The 23,171-nt window shown below is 42.5% G+C and overlaps 1 protein-coding gene across 1 annotated transcript in view; it reads right to left on the bottom strand.

The window, feature by feature from the left end:
• Positions 1 to 13,507: 13,507 nt before the first annotated feature.
• The window catches only part of POPDC2 (popeye domain containing 2), a 19,495-nt gene continuing 9,831 nt past the window's right edge, over positions 13,508 to 23,171 (bottom strand). The window contains exons 3-4 of the mRNA XM_008056050.2: positions 19,006 to 19,414; positions 13,508 to 14,002 (exon numbers count right to left, since the gene is read on the bottom strand). Of these exons, the coding sequence (XP_008054241.1) occupies positions 13,917 to 14,002; positions 19,006 to 19,414 (495 nt within the window). The 3' untranslated portion in view covers positions 13,508 to 13,916. The remainder of the gene's footprint in view (positions 14,003 to 19,005; positions 19,415 to 23,171) is intronic.

Below are 23,171 nucleotides of genomic sequence, written 5' to 3'. Positions count from 1 at the left end.
GGGCAATGAAGGCTGTGACTATGCTAGGCCTGAAGGGCAGGGAAGGGAAGACCCAGAACCTAGAGACAGAGGGGGCTGTGGGCTGTGTCAAGGGACCGCAACCCTACAGGGAGAGACCCAGGAGCATAGATTGTTGACTTCAACCTTCTTCCTCCCTTATTCTCCTGTTAGTGCTCCCCATGAGTGACCCCAACAGAAGCCAGAGGGCAAGAGGCACACGGACCTGGCCAAGCAGGCCCAGGGCACAAGGCAGGACAGAAAAGGGTGGAGAGTGGATGGGATGGGGGTGGGAACAGACAGATATGTCCTCCACCACTTCCCAGACCCAACTGCCCCTGGATTCTTCTATTCCTTAAATTCGTTTTTTTTTTTTTTACTTTATTTAATGTACTATTTAATTTAAGAAATCTGCTGACTTGCTGATTCAGTCTTCACAATAAAGACAGAGAGACTAATGTCAGCAACAGGCTGCAATAACTCCATCTGGGCCAAGTCACCTGGGACACCAGCAGAGCTTTGGCCTGTGTCCAGGCTGTGGAGATGCAACCAAAAGGACAGATGATGCCACGTGAATGTACACAGAGATGCTTAACTGTCTGCACTGTCACGTCTGAAGAATCCACATAGTACCCATTATGTAAGCTTACAACTTCCTATTTTTCCAAAACCAAATCCTCTCTTTCCTTCACTCTTCCTGCTTACTCCACCCAGGTTCCTGGTGAGAACACCCAAGGAGCAGTTTTACCTGGGTTATATTAAGCTGCACTTCTGTTCACCATCCTGAGAGGCATTGCTTAACATGTACCTCTCTCCCAGGTTTCCCTCCTGATTGTCGCTTTTCTCTCCAGTGTGTACAGATCATACCATGCTTCTGTGTCAAAATCATACTGTGTGACACTGATGCTAACTGGTGTTACACTGACCTGACCTGTTTCCCACAGTCCTCATATTTTCCATTTTGCTTTTGGCCACAGCCCTGTGTTTCTTTGCTAACATCTTATTTTTAAGCACCATTCAACTCTCTCATGTTATTTTTCTCCTGATCAGAAACTTTAGCTCAATACCTTAAATGGAAAATCAGTTTCCCTTTTCATAAATTAACCCTAACATAAAAACAGTGGACGATAACAATGTTTAAAATTCCAACTAGATACTGTGGCCCACTGAAGGCCCTAAGTCCTGTGGCTATTGTTTTCTTTATCAAAAAGGGAAAATTAGCAGCTAGGTGAGAGATGGTAAAATGTATCAGTGCTGAAGAGAAACTTTTTTCTATCTGTAATCAGTGGATTGAAAGAATAGAAAATATGCATAACTCGTTATGAGAGTTAATGTTATTTATACTGGGTCTAGGTAGAACTTGAAATCATCTTTCCCAGGGGCACATGACCCATTCTTTGAGAAGCCTGAGGGGTCAGGGAAAAGGGAGAGCTGACAAGGAACTCTGCTTGATGGCAGGGCAAAGGCCAGAGTCTCCTTTCCACACGACATTGCTCACAGCTCTCGGCTGCCAGTCTCTTCAATGCACAGAGACTGTTACAGAATGAATTCAACATCAGGTTCACCACCATGTGCAAGACACACACTGAGAGGGACAGAGCAATCTGACCTTGGAATAGTCACTCACAAATGCAGCTAACACTGCACAGCTTTTTCCTATGTGCCAGGCACCATTCTGAGTGTTTCACATGCACGAACGTGTTTTATCCTTTCAGCAAGCCTGTGATACACATGCTAATATTACTTCCACTTTACAGATAAATGAATTGAGAGGCCGAGGAACTTTTAAGATCACAGGGCTAGTAAGTAAAGAGCCAAGATTCTAATGCCAGCTGTCTGTCCCCAAAGTCAGGTGATTCATAACTGCTCTAACCAGGCTCAGAAGCATGACAGGAAAGTCCCTCCCAAAGGTCTTCCATGCAACCCTGCAGGACTGGCTACATAACTTGCAGGGTCCAGTGCAAAATAAAAATGCAGGCTCCTTGTTAAAGAAAACATTAATTACTGGTGATCGCAGAGCAGGAAACCAAACAGGGCCTTTCTAAGAGTGGAGCCAAACACAGGTCACATGCCAAGGAAGGATTTCAACTCCCTGTTAGGCCCCAGAGGAGATGGGCATTCCAGCCAAACTTGTGTGGTGCAGCCGACTGTGAACCCAGATGAAACTTCAGTTGGCTAAGGAAGAAGATTGTGAAGGATGAGAAAAGCGTTACAGGGCCTTTGAGAGGGGTGCAAGTGTTTCTTACAGAAAATAACTAGACCCCAGGGGGCATGTTGGTGTCAAGTGTCACTAGATTTTCAAGCAAATGATGATTACAGCTTCTTAGCCCTTTTATGCCAGAGACTGGGGTGTGCTTGGCCCCCACAGGCACAGCACAGTGACAGGTAGGAGGGAGACCATCTCCAGAAGCATTTTGGAAACACAGTCCCCAACATGTAGAGCACAAGATGCTAGGGAGAGATGAGGATGGCTTGATAAGGGAGAAAATGACTTTGTGTCCTTTTTTGATGTTTGATGATTCACACTTTGAGAATAGACCTAGGGAAATCCTTCTACTCCTGTGTCCTACAGCTGTGAGGTTGTCTAGAGACTGCAGAGAGATTAACTGCAAAGAGGATATGTGTACTGATTTCTGGATAGCAGGGGTGGCTGCTTTAAAAGGGAGAAAAAAGATGGGGAGAGGGGAGAGAAGGTGTGAGTATGATGGGGGTGACTGCAGTTGGAGAAGCAGTTGCTTGGCACACAAACCCAGCTCTCCATGAAGTCCTGTGAGGACTCTATGAGTTCACAATAGCTTCCCTTGCCAGTGGCTCACAAATTGTGCCTTGACTACAATTCCTTGCCAGTAAGGAATATGTTTTGTTTATTGTTTTAATCCTAATATCTAGCACACAGTATGTTCTCAAATATTCATTTGAAAATGAATACATGAACAAATAAATAGTCCCAGGGAGTACTCTCTCTTCTAAGATTTAATTTGTCTACAGTCATACCACCCAGAACATGCTGGATCTCGTCTAAGGCATAATTTATTGGTGAAATATACCAATGAAGCCATCTCAGTATTGGCCTTTCTTTGTAGGTAATTTTTCACTAATTTAATCTGCTCACTTGTTATAGATCCATTCTTTTTCTCTTGAGTCGATTTCAGTAGTTTTTGTCTTTCTGGGAATGTGTATAATCCTTTTTATTTCTGTAAGATCAATAGTGATGTCCCCTCTCTCATTTCTGACTTTAGTAATTTAACTCTTTTTTTTTCTTGGTAAGTCTGACTAAAGATTTGTCAATTTTGTGGATGTTTTCAAAGAGCCAGCTTTGGTTTTCTTGTCTCTATTTCGCTAATTTCTACTCTCATCTTTATCATTGTTTTTCTTGATCAGATATTTTTTCACATCATTTTTTTTAATAGCAAAGGCCGCACATCTGATTTGACTCTTTTGTTTTTGATTCTGCTTGATTCTGTGTTGTTTCTGCTTTATCCTTCATAGCCTACTGCCCAAAAGAGTAGTCATTTCAACATTCTAAAATCACTATAGGAGAAAGCTATGGCTGCATATAAGGATAGTATATTGAAATATGCATCTTCCCTAACTGCTGAATTTTCACCCAGCCCTTGACCTGCTTGCTGGGTGATACCAAATCTGACATTCTGAAAGTAACATATACTGCTCCTCCCAGCCTCAAACACATATCTATCCTCACTCTTGGGTCACTTCAGACCCTGGGATGACCATCACTGCTCCTCCCTCACATCCCAGAGGTGGTTGGCTTCTTTCCCTTAAGGAGAGCTTGGAGGTGATAAGAATGTCCCAGTACCTGAGTCCTTCCATGCCCCCATGAAGGTCCTAAAATTCCTTCACTCTATCTATGAAACATAATTGCTTGCTTGATGTGTCCATTTAGTGCCCTGTCAATAGTCCAAACTCAGTTCATCCAAAATCAAATCAATATCTTCCTCCAAAGTTGTCCTTCCTCTTTTAATGGTAATAGCTTGAAGCCTGAGTCATCATTGACTCAGACCGTCACTGCTAAAAAAAATTTTTTTAAAGTCATTTTCTTCCTTCCACCCAATACATGATTTACATGTAGACACTACCTCTCAATTTCTTCAAAATGTCCTGAGATCTGTTCCTTCCAGCCTAGTCCCTTTATAAGGCTCTGAACTGGCCTCTTTCCCTCCTGGATTGAAAACAGGCAAAAGAATGTAGAACTAGAAGTCTCTAAAATCACAAGTGTTAACCTTGCCCATGTTGAAAGGGGGTGCCTGAATCATTCTACTAACAGCAGATGAGTTTAACAAACATTTAAGAATTACCAGCTACATGCCGCACTGTGTCACTGTGTGACATGCTGGGGCCACAGCAGTAACTAAGTATCCCCCAGCCCTCAAGTGCTTAGAGAGAGAGGAGAACTGAGGCAGATGGTCCCAGAGGACTCTAAGTCCTGAATGGGATTGGCCCATGCTCACAGGGATGGAGTAGATGGTGGGCAGAAAGTGGGAAGGGAGTGGACATGTGTCCACTAGCCTTGAGGGATGAACAGGATTCCAGGGCTGAGTGCCAAGGGGTAGAGGGTAACTCTAGGCTACTGGGCAAAGGTTGCATTTGCAGGCTGGACTAATCTGATTTGTGTACCAACTATGTCCTGACCTTTCCCTATGGGAGTGAAGCACTCATGCGACAGTTGGTAATCATGTGTGAATGGCTGTGGGACAGTTTTGGGAAGGATCATGTCAGAGAATTGAACCAAAAGTGAAATAAAGTCTCATGATCTCCAGGTACATTTCTGAGTAGGAGGTACATGCCAGCGTACAATTTAATGACAGTTAGAAGTGAGACTGCTGACAGCATTGCTCACATGTCTACTTCAAGATCTGTGTGGGAGACTGCAGGAAACCAGCGTGTCAAGCAAAAAGGGGGGGGGGGGCGCAGGTGCAGTGGCTTATGCTTGTAATCCCAGTACGTTAAAAGGCCGAGTGGGACACTGCTTGAGTCCAGGAGTTTGAGACCAACCTGGGCAACATAGCGAGAGCTTGCCTTTATTTAAAAAAAAAAGAATAAAAGAGAAGATGGGGCAGAACCTCTGAGGTGAACTCAATTTCCCTTCCCAGGCAATTCTTCCCAAGGTCTTTCATGGGACTTGGGATTTTGCCTCTGTTTCTGTTTCTGTCACCATCACCTGGTTCTGGGTCTTGCTACCTCACAGGCTCAGTGACCATTCCAAGTGCCTCAGCTGGCCCCTGGCTTTGTTGTCTCTACTCAAGTCCATCAGCGCCTGCATATTTATGAAACAGTTACACTCTGCCAGATGCAACTTTCCATAAGCACCACCCTGAGTGCACCATTTCCCTGCTCACTTCCTTTTGCCTTTCCACTAGAGCTCAGATTCTATAGCTGGCCACCGAGACAGTCTTTTCTTCTACCTGGACTGATTCTATCTTTCCAAACTCTGTCTTTTAAGGCACAGTTCAAAGTCAACTTCTCCATGATCCCGTCCTGATCTCAGCAATAGGCAGTAACATCGGCTGATGAACCTCCATAGCTCAGGTAGTAGTTTCAACCATAGTGCCATGCTCTTCACACAGACTGGCAGAGTGCTTATTTGTGTATGCATCAGGGATCTAGCTTCACCTTCAACTATGAGCCATAGAGGCCTATTTATACAAGGGATTGAGGAGTCGTCTGGAAAAAGAGGAGTCAGGTCCAGGGAGCTTGACCCAGTAAGGCCTTGGTGGGGAGTGAAGAGGAGGCCTGTCACTTGTATGACAGATCTTGCGCTCCTTGAGGGCAGAGACCAGTAGCGTCCGGCAGAGTTTTGACTGTTTGATAGCCGTGGACATTCAGGGAGTATTTGTGAGATAAAAGAGCAATTACTGTTTTCTCCTTGGAGCAAATATAACTGTCTGTCTGACATTATTGCTAAAAATATTAAGTTATAACCCACGTATTTTCTTTTTTGTGTGTAGATCTTTAATGGAGAGTTGTTGTCAGAGGTCTACAAATCCATATCATGCCAAGATTTTCTGTAAATAAGTAAAATGCTCTGTGTGTACATGTATTTTTTAAATATATAAAGATGTGATTTATTTTTAAAACCCACAAATTTACCTAAAATTATATTGAAATTCAAATATCTTTTGTCTTTACAAATATCATTAGATGTCAAAAGCACAACTTTTATGTTGTTTGTTTATTGCTTCATTTACTCACCACAACAGCCCTCAAGGGTTGACAGGAGAGATGCTGAATCTTTCAAGACTGGCAGGGGCCGGGCTCGGTGGCTCAGCCTGTAATCCCGCACCTTTGGGAAGCTGAGGTGAGTGGATTGCCTGCGCCCGTGGGTTCGAGACCCGCCTGGGCAACTTGGCAAGACCTCATCTCTACAATAAATCAAAAATTAGCCGGGTGTGGTAGCACACGCCTGTAGTTCCGGCTACTCGGAAGGCTGAGGCAGAAGGATTACCACAGCCCAGCAGGTCAAGGCTGCAGTGGCCGGGAGCGGCACTGCACTCCAGTCTGGGTGACAGAGTGAGACTCCAGCTCAAAAAAAAAAAAAAACAAAAACAACCAGGGACCTTCTATGGTGAAATATATATGGAAGAGACAGAATAAATATGTAATATAATTTCCGAAAAATGGGGAAAGAACATAAGAGCCATATGAGACACACTGAGAAGTTCTATCAAGTACATAATTGGAATCCTAAAAGGAGAGGAAAGAGAAAACAGGGTTCTGAAAGTTTAAGCAGGATAAGAGGACAGAGAATGATGGTGAGGTGAGGTAGGTATCTTAGCTGGGCTAGTGACATCTGAGCAGAGAACTGAATGAGCAGAAGCCAGCCAAGAGAAGGTATGAGCGAAGTTCCAGACAAAAAGGTACACCTGAGAAACAGTAAAAAGACTCGCAAGGCCGGGATAGGATGTGTGTGGATGACAGCTGAATGAGATATGATTGGAGAGACAGGTAGGTAGGGCCTTGTGGGTCCAAAGTGGCAAGAAGAGCAGTTCTCATCAGGCATGCCACCTGCTTCTCCACATTCCCAGACTCTTATCCACAAAGCTCAAAGTTGATTATTAAGTGAGTCCATGTGCCTGTTTCGAGTCAGTGGACTGTGGGCAGAAGTGACTGTGTCACTTGTGGACCAAAACATTGGAGAGCTAGCACAGGAATGTCAAGCTGTTTCCTCCTTCTGATGACAGAGCCCCATGGTCAAAGTCGGCTGAATCACACTGAGTTGCAATGTGAAAAAGGGTTGCCTTTATGAGTGACAGAGATCTAGAAATAAACCTTTGTGCTAAACTAAGTAATAATAAGTCAATCCTGTAATATCACAATGTAAGAAGTTTAGATTTTATTCTAAGTGTGATAGGAAGTCATGTGAAATTTTGAGCTGGAGAGTAATGAGATGTCACATGCTTAAATAACTACTTTACTACGTGTAGACTAGTTTATGGGAAGGAAGGACTGGTAAATCATGAGACCAGTTATAAGTCTATTGAAGTTAATCTAGGTACATAGTAATGGTGGCTTGAAATTAGTGGTGGCAGTAGAGATGGTGAGTTGAATTCAGGATATAGTCACACACCACATAACATTTTGGTTAACAATAGACCACATAGATGACAATGGTCCCATAAGATTATAACAGAGCTGAATAATTCCTAACACCCTTATGACATAGTGATGTCGTAGCCCTGAAAACATAGTAGCACAACGTGTTACCCACACGTTTGTGATGATGCTGGTGTAAACAAACCTACTGCACTGCCAGTCGTATCAAAGTCTAGCACACTCAATAATGTACAGTACATAATACTTGATAATGATAGTAATAATTATGTCACTGGTTATGTATTTATTATACTATACTTTATCGTTAGAGTGTACTCCTTCTACTTTTCTTTTTAAACAGTTAACTGTAAAACAACCTCAGACAGATCCTCCAGGAGGTATTCCAGAAGAAGGCATTGCTATCATAGGAGAGGACAGTTTCATGTGTGTCACTGTCCTGTGGACAAGATGTGAAAGTGAAAGATAGCAGTATTGATGATTCCAACCCTGTGTAGGCTTAAGCTGTATGTGTGTGTGTGTGTGTGTGTGTGTGTGTGTGTGTGTTCATTTTTAACAAAAAAAAACTTAAAAAGAAAATAATAATAATAATCTAAAAAAATTTTTTTAGACAGGGTCTCACTCTTGCCCAGGCTGGAGTACAGTGGCACAATTATAGCTCACTGCAGCCTCACACTCCTGGGCTCATATGATCCTCCTGCCTCAGCCTCTCAAGCAGTTTGGACTACAGGCATGGTCCACCATGCCTCACTAATTTTTCTTTTACTGTAGAGATGGGGGTCTCACTATGTTGCCCAGGCTGGTCTTGAAATTCTGGTCTCAAGCTGTCCTTCCACCTTGACCTCCCAAAGTGCTGGGATTACAGGAGTGAGCCACCATGCCCAGTCAAAAATTTTAGAAATAGAAAAAAGCTTATAGAGTAAGGATATAAAGACAGAAACTATTTTTGTACAGCTGTCCAATGTGTTTGTATCTTAAGTATTATTACAAGAGTCAAAAAGTTGAAAAATTACAAAGTTTATGAAGTTTAAAAATCACAGTAAGCCAAGGTTAACTTATTATTGAAGAATGAAAAATTTTCAAATAAATTCAGTGTAGTCTAAGTGTACAGTGTTTATAAAGTCTACAGTATTATATAGTAATGTCCTAGGCCTTCACATTCGCTCACCATTCACTCACTGATTCACTCAGAACAACTTCCAGTCCTGCAAATACTATTTTTTCTCTTTTATACTGTATTTGATTGTACCCCTTCCATGTTGATAGGTTTAGATACATAAATACCATTGTGCTACAACTGTCTACAATATTTAGTACAATAACATGCTATACAGGTTTGTAGCCTAGGAGCAATAGGCCATGCCATATAGCCTAGTGTGTAGTAGGCCATACCATCTGGGTTCATGTAAGGACACTCTATCATGCCCACATAATGACAAATTCGCTTAACAAGGCATTTTCCAGAACATATCCCCATCGTTAAGCAACACATGACACCAATTTGAAGATGAAACTAACAGGACTGAAAGACTCCAAGGTTTTGGGCATGAGTAACTGAGTGAAGAAGAGGGAGGGGAGAGCAGAAAGCAAAGCAAGTGGGGGTGGGCTTCAAAAAAACTATGTTCTGGTTTAGAGATCTATTCCAGAAAATAGGAGGGAGGGAACGCTTCCCAAGTCCTTTGACAAAGCCAGCACAACCTTAAAACCAACATCTAACAATGATATTACAAAATACATAGATGTAAAAATCCTAAACAAAATACTTTCAAACCAAGTCCAGAACTCATAAAAAGGGAAATAGATCATAATAAAGTTGGATTTATTCCAGGACTTAGTTGGAATTATTCTAGGAATGTGAGGTTAACATTCACATATCCACTAATGTAATTCACGTTAACAAAATAAAGGAGAAAAATCTCAATAAATACAGAAAAACCTTTGCTAAAATTCAGTATTCACTCATTATTTCAAAAATTTAGCACAACAGGAATAGATGATAACTTATTTAATCTGATAGGAGTATTATAAAAACCTAATTACAGCCGGGCTCGGTGGCTCAACCTGTAATCCTGCGCCTTTGGGAGGCTGAGGTGAGTGGATTGCCTGAGCCCGCGGGTTCGAGACCCGCCTGGGCAGCGAGATCTCATCTCTACAATAAATCAAAAAACCAGCCGGGCGTGGTAGTGCATGCCTGTAATTCCGGCTACTCGGAAGGCTGAGGCGGAAGGATCACCAGAGCCCAGCAGGCGAGGCTGCGGTGGCCAGGAGTGGCCACTGCACTCCAGTCTGGGCAACCGAGTGAGAATCCAACTTAAAACAACAACAACAAAAAAAAAAACCTAACTGCACACATCATGTTAATGATAAAATACTGAAAATATTTTCCTTGAGGTCAGCTATGAGAGAAGGATAATTTCCATCACCACTTCTATTAATCCTTAGACTGAAGGTCCTTGCCAGTGCAACAAGGCACCAAAAGAAGAAGGAAGAGGAGGAGACAGATGAAGAGCAGGAGGAGGCAGAGGAGGAAGGTATAAGACAGGAATGAAGAAACAGAACTGTCATTTACAGATGACATAATTGTATCTATGGAAAATCCTGAAGACTCTATGTATTAATGACTAGAATTTATAAGTGAATTTATCAAGATCACTAGATGGAATTTTAAGATACAAAAATCAACTGTATTTATATATAGCAGTAATAAACAATTAAAAAGTTAAAAATATTGGTAAAAAGATGGTAGCATTTACAATCAGATCAAATATCTGGAAATAAATCCTTAAAAACTGCCATACATCTACATGGTAAACTACAAAATACTCCTAAGAGAAAATAAATAAGCCCCAAATAAATGAAGTGCAAAACTACATTCATGATTGAAAAACTATTGTAAAGATAACAATTCTGTACTGACTTAATCCATAGTGTGAATGCAATTCTAGCAAAATCCCAGCAGGGTTTATTTATTTTTTGTCAAAATTGACAAGCTGATTCTGAAATTATATGGAGTTACAAAAAGAAAGACCAAGAATAACCATGACTTGAGGAAGGACAAAGTTTGAAAACTACCAGAAGCCGGGCTTGGTGGCTCAGCCTGTAATCCCGCGCCTTTGGGAGGCTGAGGTGAGTGGATTGCCTGAGCCCACGGGTTCCAGACCCGCCTGGGCAGTGAGACCTCATCTCTACAATAAATCAAAAAATCAGCTGGGCGTGGTAGCGCATGCCTGTAATTCTGGCTACTTGGAAGGCTGAGGCGGAAGGATCGCCGGAGCCCGGCAGGTCGAGGCTGAGGTGGCCGGGAGCAGCCACTGCACTCCAGTCTGGGCGACAGAGTGAGACTCCAACTCAAAAAAAAAAAAAAAAGAAAACTACCAGAAATCAAAACTTATTAAAAAGTTACAACAGGCCGGGCTTGGTGGCTCAGCCTGTAATCCTGTGCTTTGGGAGGCTGAGGTGAGTGAATTGCTTGATGCTTGAGCCGGTTCGAAACCCGCCTGGGCAACTTGGCGAGACCTCGTCTCTACAATAAACCAAAAATTAGCCGGGTGTGGTAGCACATGCCTGTAGTTCCAGCTACTTGGACGGCTGAGGCGGAAGGATCACCGGAGCACGGCAGGTGGAGGCTGCAGTGGTCGGGAGTGCTCCAGTCTGGGCGACAGAGTGAGATTCCAACTAAAAAAAAAAAAAAAACTTACAATAATGACAACCAGGTCATATTGCCAAAGGACAGAAAACAAAGCCAGTAGAACAAGATAGAAAATCCAGAAACAGACCTACAAATATAGGAACATTTGATTTGTGCAAAGGGGACACAAAACACTAGTGGGGATAGGATAATCATCTTAGTAAATAGTGCTCAGCCAAATGAATATCCACATGGAAAAGAATAATTTTTTTTTGAGTTGGAGTCTCACTCCATCACCCAGGCTGGAATGCAGTGGCACACTCACAGCCACTCCAGCGTTGACCTGCTGGGCTCCAGCGATCCTTCCACTTCAGCCTTTCAAATAGCTGGAACTACAGGCACACGCTACTGCACCTGGCTAAATTTTTTTTTTTTTATCTTATTGTACAGATGAGCTCTCGACAAGTTGTCCCAGCTGTTCTCAACCCATGACCTCAGGCAATTCACTCGCCTAGGCCTCCCAGAGTGCTAGGATTACAGGCTGAGCCATGGAGCCTGGCCAATTAATTCTTGACTGGCCCTTGCTTCATACCATACACAAAAACCAAATCCAGATTACTGTAGGTCTAACAGTGATATGCAAAATAATAAAATATCTAGAAGGTAACACAGCAGAATCTCTTCAGAGACACAGAACGCACTAATCACATGGAAAAGATTGATAAACTACTACATTGAAATTAAGAACTTACATCTATCGAAAGACACCATTTAGAGAAAAAAATTCCTTAAAGTAGGAGAATATATCTGAACATATATATGCTCAACAAATAACTTTTTTTTTTTTTTTTTTGAGTTGGAGTCTCACTCTGTAGCCCAGATTAGAGTTGGAGTCTCACTCTGTCGCCCACCTGCTTGGGCTCCGGCAATCCTTCCGCCTCAGCCTTCCAAGTAGCTGGAACTACAGGTGCGCGCTACCACACCCGGCTAATTTTTTGATTTGTTGTAGAGACGAGGTCTCACCAAGTTGCCTGGGTGAGTCTCGAACCCGTGGGCTCAGGCAATTCACTCACCTCAGCCTCCCAAGGCGCAGGATTACAGGCTGAGCCACTGAGCCCGGCTCTCAACAAAGAACTTTTAACCTGAATATTTTAAAAAATTATTTTAAGTCAATAAGAAAAAGCATACAAATAAGGAGGAATAGACAAGAAACTAGAATATACACTCCACAATAGAAATTATTCATATGTGGTCAAAAAAAAAAAAAAAAAAAAAGAAAAGAAATAGAAAGAAAAATCTACTCAACCTTATTATTCATCAGTGAAGTAAAAATTAACCACAATAATATGCTACCACATATGCCCAAATGGCTAAAATGAAGAAAAAACACCAAAAGGCAATGTCAGCTATTAAAGAGATGAGAAAAACTGGCACTCTCATACACTGATAGTGGAAATGTAAATTAGCACAATTACTTAGGAAAACTGTTTGGCAGTACTTACTATAGTTGAACATATACATTCCCAATAACTGAATAATTCCACTCCTAGGTATATGCCTAAGAAATGTACACATATGTATACCAAGGGATATGTACAAGAATGTTCATAGCAGCACTATCATAGTCACCTCCAAGCTAGAAATTATCCAAATGTCCATCAATAGTAGAATGGATAAATAAATTGTGATACATTCATACAACAGAGCACACAGCAAACAAGAAAAGCAAACTACTGAGAGAGAGAGAGAGAGATGCCCAAGGATCCCCAGCTATTCTAGCCCTCAGCTGTTTGAGTCTTCCCAGGCCAGGGCCCAGACAGGTGAGTGAAGAAGTCTTTGAGATGACTTCAGCACCAGCAGCTATCTGATCAGAACAGCATGAAAAACCTTGAGAACCACCTAGCTGAGCCCAGTCAAGTCCCACTTACATGAGTAAAATAAATTATTGTGACTATTTAAAATCAGTTTTAGAGACAGATACTATACAACAATAGATAACTGTAATATAAGTTGAAGTATTTAGCAAAAAAAGAAATAAAACATATTTATAAAGTCATCTTTAAATGTTTAAGGAAACCTAATTAACTTAGTTTATAAAAACCTCTCTAAAAACCATTGTTTAATACTTGGTTGGTTCATCAACAGAATAAGAATTTTAAGCTGAACTTAAAAATCTAAGGGAAAACTCAATGTTGAAATTTCCACTTCCATGAACTGAATCTTAATTGGCAAATTAAAAAATGACCACCAATGAAAAAACTTCTTGTATAGCTGACTCCATTGATCCTTTCAGACAATTCAAAGAAACAACACAGGGAAAGGAGCTGACTGATTTATTTAGTGCTTACTAGGTGCCACAACATGTCCTAGGTGCCCTACTTAAATCAACTCATTTGATCCTCACAACAACCCTGTGAGGTGGGTTTTATAATCCCCACTTGACAGATGAGGCTCAGAGAGGTTACATAACTTGCCCAAGATTCTGCAGCTAGTAAAGGATGGCTTTTCTGTGCATGCACTTTGGATGCCTTCTCCTGGAAGGAAGGCTTGTGAGGGTGGATTTCTCAAAATCACTCAGGGGCCCTGGTGTATCGACCATGGAGCCACCATCCGTGCCCACTCCCCTTGCCTGGGAGCCTTCCAGTGGGTGAGAAGAGGGGTGTGCCTGTAAACACGGAAGAGAGCGGCACTGGCCACAGAGAAAAGGACAGTCCAATGATCCTTAAAGTTCGGGAGTGTGGATTGGAGCCAAAGGGGCCTGGCCCCTGGACACAACTTGAGAGTAGCTCTGGAGAGGAGTTCTAGAAGCTGTGGAAAGAAAAAGAGGAAGGATTTCAGCACTATGGCTCCAGATAGCTTACCTAACTTCGCAAGTTCTTTTCAGTTTTTTCTTTTCCTTTACCAATTCTCAGTGTTTTAACTGTACCCCATGCCTGACATGGTAGGGGCAGAAGCACCTTTGAATAATTTCATTCCAGAAATCTATCTAGTCCAATTCTCCCATTTTATAGGTGAGGAGACCAAGAGATCAACTTCCTATGAACAGTATAGAACTCTACTTTCTATCTAATCCAAATGAATGAGCTAAAGAAAAAACAAAAACCTATACTGAAAAATCGTACATTTTGCAAAATTCTTGACTTCTATTTTTACAAAAAGAAGAGTAGGAAAATGAGGCCATAAAACAGACATAAAAGAATGATCTTGAAGCAGAGGGTTGCAGGGTACCCTCAGGCTACTGTGACCCAGACAACAGGGAGGAAACTGCTGCCTCTAACCTACCTGACACACAGAACCTGTGGCAGGTAGAGCTGGCACTACCATCCACAGACCTTTGCTCTGGCTATGCCACTTTCGAGAACAAGCTTTCTGTCCCTGCAGTCCTTCCAGTGGTTCTGTTAGAAAAGTGCGGTTTACCAGTACAGTCAGCTACCAAAGCACCTTCAGTCACTTCTGAGGGACAGAGCTTGATTACAGTGTGACTGTACTCTGTCTCCCCTAAACAAAGGAAAACAGTCTGAAGTAGGACCCTCAGTTATTCGGGGACTAAGGAGTTAGCCTGCTTGCTTTTGGCCTCCATCTTTTTGCTGTTCCTTCTGTTGTCAGGGAATTCTGCCACTTCCACCTTCCCCGAAAAGCCAAACTGGGGGAAATAGGAGGCAACATCATGTATCTCTGACAAAAGGTGTGGAGGGGAGAAGGAGGGCAAAGAGAGAGAGAGAGAGATGAGCAAGGGGGAGGAGGAGAGAGAGAGAAAAAAAAAAAGAGATAGAACACTGCTAAACAATTCATACACACAATAGAACTTTAAAATATGTTACACATTTAACTAGTGCTTTATAACTAAAAAACTGCCTTTATCATAACTACTCCTCACAACTGGGTGAGGTAGACAGAGTCATATAAACCCTGTTCTGCTGATGAGGAATCTGCTCTTGATGGTATTTAAGTGGCAGGGCTAGAGTCCAGATCTTAGAACCACAGAATCATAGAGTTAGAAGGCACCTCAATAGCAATTATATAAGACATCATTTTCCCAGTCTGAATCACCTTATAAAGTCTCTGAAAAGGTTTCTTCTGGTCCCTGATTGAACCCTTCCAGTGATAAGTAACTCAATACCTCATGAGCAATCCATTATTAGTACTAAGCTGAAGTTCTTCTCCTTATAACTTTCAGCCTTTAATTCAGTTTCTGCCCACAAAACACTACCAAATTAAGATAAATTCCAATTCCCTTTCTTTTTAAAATTTGAAAATATTATACTTGCCCTTTTCTTGCAGATTAAGTATCTTTAATTCTTTCAACGATTTATCATGTGCTTAGCTAGCACCATGCCTGGAATATATATTACTAATAGATAATTAATAAATATTTGCTGAATTGATTCTCTGACCCTTATGCTAGGTCCTGATCCTGGGCTCCTTCCCTGACCACAAATGTCCTCCATATTTTAATCTGTTTATCATTTGTTTATTTAAATAATAGAGAAAGAAACAATATATAGCTTTTACTTTCCAAACCCTAAAGTTTTCAGAACAACATGCAAACCAAATTAAAATTGTCCAAATTTTAGACAAATTTTTCAATTTGTGATAATAGACTCATTAATTCAACAGACCACTCAGAGATGCATTTCTCATTCATCAAGTACATCTCACAAGTAAGACACAGAATGAAACATCATGGAGAAGGCCCACAGAATTAAATGGAATTTTCTAGTGAAGGGGATAATGCGGGGTAGGCGGGAAGACCCTGCATAAATACGCTATCCTGCAGCACTGCTTTGCCTGTTAAGAGATGTAACACACATTTTTGGTTCAATTTTGGGCACCACCAGACAAAAAACGTGTACTCTCTTCACAAAAGAGCTCCAGTGGAAGCTCTGGCTTTTTTGTTTGGTCTTAAATTGGATTAGTGTGAGAGGCAAGCACTGGTGTCAATGTGATGAGGCTGTGTCATTTCTAACAATGCAGAATTCAGCCAGCTTCATGCCTCTTACGTAAGTGCTGTGCTGGGACAAATAGCAATGAGCTTAACATTTTGGTAACTAAAGAGCCAGGAAATAGACATGAATTGTGTCCTACTTTATGAAGGAAATGATAGTAAATTGCTACCAATCATAAGAGAATATGCTTATTCATCACAGCAATAATTGTATAAGGAGTTTAATGGTAAATAAGTCAAACCAAACATCTCAAAACACAGTCTCAGAAAAATATCTCAGGTTAAATTATACTATGATCATAGACTACTTTGGGAACCATCTAAAACTTGGCCAATTTGATCATGTTTTCAAGTTGTTCTGAAAACTCTGTGGCTTGAAAGTAAACAGTGTATTTTTTTCCCTTTCTATTACTTAAGCAAACACAAAAACCCTACTCTCTTTATATTGAAAATATCTGTGTTTTAGAAAGTGAGTGACATCAGTAGTTTTCTCATCCTGAGTTTCAGAAAAGTCTGGATTTGGAAATAGTTATTTCATAGGATATTATTAAATGTTGAGGACTTAGAGACAGAGTTGTGACCTCCCTTCACATAAAATGTTTGCACTGCAATCATGTGAAAGGTGATAGATTCTCCACAGGTACAGAATAGAGGGAACTGTAGTCATTCAGGATCCCTCACCACGAGGGAGGAGGACAGTCCTAAGTGGTCAAAGAAATCATAGTGAAAAACAGCAGAGTTCTTGCTGAAAGACCTTCAGGTGTCCCAGGGCTTGTGTCCACTGTGCTGCTAACAGACTGCTTTCCGTTTCCTCCTCTCCTTCTCCTTCTCACATCAATCCAGGAGGACTTTTGGGGACAGCTGGTCCAACACGCTCAAATGAAGACTGTAAGATTCTATGAAGTTGTATGGTTTGCAAAAGGTCACATATTTGATTAGTAGCAGGGGCAGACACAGAAGCTCTTGGGCTCTCAGTCCTGGTTTCTTTCTTATTTACCAGGAGCCTGCCTCCTAATGTTTAGAAAACATTCCTAAAGTTGGAGATTTCACACCTTCACTTGAATGGTTTTCTTTATAGGCAGAAGGAAAGGAATTAATCTTGGAAGAGTTAGGACACTAATAAGATGGGGGTACAGTGTGGTTTAGGAGGAAGTGTGAATAGAACAAGGCAGGAAAATGAAAAAAAGAAAAAGAAGGTAATAGCAGAGATAAATATATGAATGATGGAATGGGAGAAGACATAGAGGAAAAATGGGAGGGATAAGTGAACTGAGAAGAAAAGGGATACTTCTGAGCAGCAAATCGAGGCGACCAAGGACTGAGCAGAAGTCAGAGAGAGAGAAGAAAAAGGCAAGATAGAACCAGGAAAAGAGAAGTAAACCAGGAAGATCAAAGTGAGAAAACAGGGAGCTGCCATGAGTTGATGAGAAAGTGTGTGTGGGGGGGGCACAGCTGGACACAGAGGGATCCAGAGGATATGTCTAGTGTGTGTAGATGGGGATGAATGGTGGGATGGTGAACAGCAGCACAATGGGACGGGGTGATGGGAGGGGCCATGCAAATGAATGGCAGCCACAAAGTGACCCTGGGTGGTAGAGGGATGCTATCAGCTATGCTTAATGGTGGGTCTAAGGACACCAGTATCACAGGAGATAAACTCCATATCTCTAAAGCCAAATATCCAACCTCTTATCACCCACCTCTCTTTCATCATTTTTGTAACTTGTTTTCAACATATGCAGACATTCACTCGTTCACTTTGTGCACCCTGGAGGCCTTCCTTACTCGCCTAGTTTCTTGGGAAATTTGTCGGTGCTTCCCAAAGAATGGTGGGTCTCTTAGGGCCTCCGACACCTGAAAATGCCTTTCACATCAGGAATGATAGAATTTTCCTCGGGAAAAGCCAGGCCTCTATCATGGTGGGGTGAAGTTCCAGAGAAAAATGTAACAGCATTGTGAGAGTAGCCAGGGGAACATGAAGCCAGTTTACCAGAACTACTGAGTATAGCCTTTTTTGTTTACTCTCTTAGGAACACCCTGTGAGGGAAATCCTGCGTGCACTGTTAGACCTGCTCGGATTCATGCCCATCTTACCTCCCACAGGTGTGGGTAGCCAGGGAAAGCCAGGCTGCTATATGTCTATCCAACTGTAGTAACATTTAATCAGAGCAGTATCCAGCCCAAATGATCAACAAATGCATTTTCCAATAGGGGAGAAGAAAGCAAGATGGGGACATTTTCCTCCCAGAGTTATTAGCCTGTAATCACAAGCCTTTTATGCAATTTTAACAGAGATAACTTGCCCAGTCCAGGCTAAACAACAACTGCTTTCCAGAACTGTCTGTGCTACGGAGACAGTCAACAGGAATTAGAACCCTGCCAGCATTCTGTTTCCTTTAAAATGCCCAACACAAATAAAATTCCCTTTAGCCCCAGATGTGGCCTTAGCTATTAGCACAAACTTGCAAAAAAAAATTTAGTCACCCACCTGCCTGCACAAAATGTCTACCAGTCCACCTTCCAAAACGGGATCAGCTAATGAATGAGTTTTTAAAATCCCTTCATGCCTCGCACAACCTCGGTGAGCTGCTACCCACAAGGTTGGGTTAATGTCACTTTCTGCGAGTCCTATGAGAGATGCTCTGCAGAACGGTTTCTGCTCTAGCGAGCTGAGTGAAGGCCAGCTGCTGGCAGGAATGTGTGGAGCTGCCTTCTGAGTACTTACATAGGATCCTGAGCCGGAGACTGTGCCCGTGTTAGTTCTCCCCTCACCTCATGTACTCCCCATCACTCCTATAATCCATAAACGATTCTGATCCTGACACTTCCTCAAAATCCTCCAGCACCAGACTGGTGGAGTCCTCACCCAGGATGCCGCTGTCAGGTCTGGACATCCTGGCCCGGAAAGGAGGTGCAGGAAGGTTGGTGGCAGCTGGAGGGGGAGAGTGAGGGGGTGTTTGCTGGACAGATGTGGGCACGGCCTGAGGAGGGGACAGGGCTGGCTCACAGACTTCCTCATCATCCTTCTCAGACTCGGGCCCTACATCTGAGGCAGTAGGACCCAGGACGAGGTAGAGACTGGGGAGGCGGATGTCAAAGCGCAGCCCAAATTTAGCAAAGAGCTTGTCATTGAGAGTGTAGAGCTTCTCTGAGATGTCATAGCCCAGCAGCACTGAGAAGAGGCGGGAGATGTATCGCTCTTTGGTCAGAAGCAGGTGGAGATTCTTCCGGGGCCAGGAAACGTAGCTGCATGAGGTCTCAGCCGTCAGAGTGACCTGAGAGGGGTCAGGAGTAGAGAGTGAAGGTTTACACTAGAAAACGTGTCCATGTGGAGCACAGCAAAATACACGGTTACTTGGCCAATGGCTGCACTTGTGTTGAAACAACTGCATGGATGCACCCCTCCATGGTCTTGCCTGGGGAGATCCAGTGGGTGACTTTTACTTGTGTGCTCTAACCTGGGGGTGTCCTGTGTCAGGATCCCTGAGACCACCCGTTTACTCACTCGCCCAGTCCAAATCCAGTTTCCTCAGCTCTAATGCTATGGTTCCATGGCTATCACTAAAGGCTGCAGAAGGTTCTGTGTCTTGTAATCTTGAGAGAGAGAAGGGGACTCCTTGTGCTCTGAACAGAGGCTGAAATGCTGTTGGCTATTCAGAATGAAGGAAGATAATGTATTTGGGTAGAGACATAAAAAGTACCAAAAAGAAGTCCAGATAGAGAAAAAGCTTCTGATTAGCTATGCCAAGCTACCTTGTGCGGACTGAGCACTGGCTGAATTCAGGTCCATGAGATTGCTTGTAACATGGCCACTACGGATCTGATGACTAAACGGATCTGATGACTAAAGGCAGAAAAAGTGCCCAGAGGAAGACAAACTCCTAAGAGCAGAAAGTCAAAGGGCACCCCATTCACCATTTATTTATTCACCTAGAAGTATCTGAGCACTACGTTCCTGGGATGGAAAGCTAAATTATACTTCCAGGGGAAACAAGCAATAATGTGTGCTGGCATGCAGTAGGTGCTTGATAAATCCTTGTTAAACTAATGATGAGTGGTAAAGCTAGGGTTAAAATAGAAACATGCTTAGGATAGTACAGGACAAGGGTGCAGAAACACACAATTTTTAATAATCTGATTGACCATAACATTTTGGGCTGGCAGGGCTCATGATGGACATTTGAGGAGGGGAAGGATGATGACGGCGGCTAACACCCATTGGGAGATGACGGTGTGTGCCAGGCATGGTGTTAAATACTTCATATGAATTATTAAGTTAAAGGAAGGGTTGACTTTCCAAACATTATTTATTAGATTTTACATATAATTCTTTTAATTCCTGCATTGCCTCCCAGATCTCCCACTGCCCTCCTCTCTTTCTTCCTCTCTTTGGTATCCCTCCTCCACATCCTTTATTGATTTCTGTCTCTCAGTTTTCCCCCACTGATTGTCAGCACTGCTATCAGGGCCTTAAATGACATTATAGGCCAGAAGCTGGTTTTGAGTTTCAGCCTTACCTCTACCAGCTGTGTGACAACAGATAAATTATTTAACCTCTCTGAGCATGTTACCTCATGAGAAAGGATTCTAAAAATAATATAATCTGTCTGCTACTAACAGCTCAGTAAGTAGTTGACACTATCTGCCATAGCCTATATCTTAGATGAACTTACTAACAATTCCCAAACAAGAAATCATGGTACCAAAGATGAAACAGGTATGTTTGAGCAAGAGCTAATCTGAATATAAACAGTGTCCTTAAAGCCAAACACAAAGATTGTGGGCATTCTTATGAACATGCTGTTCCTTCTTCCATCTTAAAATAAAACAAAATTTTAAAAATGAAAATTCTTTTTCTTCATCTCACTTCCCTGGCTAGGTCCCATTCCACTAATTTGCTCCCCTTTTTAGCAAAACTCCATGGAAAAAAATTGCCTACACTTACTGCCCCTTCCTCTCTGTTCCAGGCCCACTCTCCTCCTTTCTGTACTTCAAGCATGCTGACCCTACCTCAGGGCCTTTGCATGGCTCTGTTTTCTGTCTGATATGCTCTTCCCCAGATAGTCACAGAGCTCACACTCTCACCTCTGTGAGGTTTTTGCTGAAGTGGCACCTGCTCAACCAGGACTTCCACGACCACCCTATTTAAAATTTCAACCATATTTCCCTCACACTATGCCACTTTTTTTTTTTTCAACTAGCAGTTATTATCCTCTAACATACTACATACTTTACTTATTCATTATGCCTCTGGCTTATTTTTTGCCTCCCCCACTAAAATGTAAATTGCATGAGGGCAGGGACCTTCATCTGCTCTGTTTACTGATTTATTTCAAGACCTTTAATAGTGCCTGGTATATAGTAAGTGCTAAATAAATATTACTGAAGTGAATGAATGAATCAAGTGAAAACAATCAATCTTGTATGTTGCAAAATCATCTAATATCACTTTTCTATGTTCTGCATAAAACTTTAAAAAATCCTCCCCAAAGGTCAAAGAAATCTGTTTGTTTGATTTTTTTAGTTGAAGTCTCACTTACTCTGTTACCCAGGCTGGAGTGCAGTGGCACAATCACAGCTCACCACAGCCTCTAACTCCTGGGCTCAAGTGCTCCTTTTGCCTCAGCCTCCTGAGTAGCTGGGACTACAGGCACATGCCACCATGCCTGGTTAATGTTTTTAGGGACGAGGTCTCGCTATGTTGCCCAGGCTGGTTTTGAACTCCTGAGCTCAAGCAATCCTCCTGCCTTGGCCTCCCAAAGTACTGGGATTATGGGCATGAACCAGCACACATGGCCCAGACATCTGCTTTTTAATCAGTTCCCACATATATATGGACATGTCTGTTATAAAGTTTTGACATGTATTTAGCTTTTTCTTTAATATTCACCTCAAAGGTTGATTGACTAGATTAAATTAGATATGTAAATAGGAGTTAGGTCCAGTAAAACAGGATGGAAATTAGAAAAATATGATGATTTCTGTGTAATCCCTCCTGTGCTGTGTTCTTGGTGACTAATGACAATGTCACAGTGCTGAACAGTCAATAAATTCTGACTTAATTGTTGAACTGCGTGACGAGATGTTGACTAATTTGTGTTCAACACAATGTGAATTATGATTCAGGCAGTGATGATTCGATCAACAAAGACTCTGTAGTTGCAAAAGGTAAGGACAGGATGAACTATAACTTAGGATAACACTTGACATTTGCAAGAGGAAATGGGACTTTACACAGCCAATGGCAAATGTGTGGATCTCACTGCTCCCAAAGGAGGTACACACTAAAAATATAAAGTGGAGAAACATGACCGCACCTACATTCCAGGCTGAGGGGCCATCTGGGGTTACAGCCCTTCCTTCTGAGCATAACTTAGGGGAGGACACCCGGCTTACCCACCACCTGTCCCTCGGTGTCAGTGTCAGAAATAGAGCCCGGGTCCAGCTGGCTCAGGACCTGACTCAGCCCTCCTGGAGTCTCTCATGGCCCTAAGGGAGCTCCTAACAGAGATTTCTGGGCTATTAAAGAAGGTGTGTGTGTGGGGGGAGATGTTGGGGTAGGAACATGATGGAAGGGAATCTGTGGCTGGTAACCCTGGCAATGGGACCAGGATTGCCTCTCAGGCTCCGTCATCACAGAGACCAGTGTGAGGGTGGGGGTGGAAGCAGTCCCAGCCAGGCACTGCCTAGCATGTGTCTGTTCTGGGGCTGGCTCATATGTTGGCTTGAGTGATTCCCTGACAGAAGTAGTAGGAGACACATGGAATCCAGTTCCAGAAAACTATCTGGACAGGGGAGTCCCTGTAAGGTTGGGTAAGCGTGTGCGAGTGAGTATGTGTGCGTGTGTGTGTGTGTGTGTGTGTGTGTGTGTGTGTGCGTATGTGTAGCCCCACTTTTCTGGTAGCCCTCCCAAATTAATAAAGAAGAGAAATAGTAGATTCAGGAAACTTGACTCTGCCACTTTCTAACTGAAGACCTTAGGCAAATCAGTTGATATTTGAGGACCTTGGTTTCCTCTTCTATTTTTTTTTT

This window comes from Carlito syrichta, unplaced genomic scaffold (assembly GCF_000164805.1).
Source record: "Carlito syrichta isolate Samal-C Ts95f unplaced genomic scaffold, Tarsius_syrichta-2.0.1 Scaffold82995, whole genome shotgun sequence".
NCBI lineage: Eukaryota > Metazoa > Chordata > Mammalia > Primates > Tarsiidae > Carlito > Carlito syrichta.
This window is presented reverse-complemented; position numbering and strand designations above follow the sequence as displayed.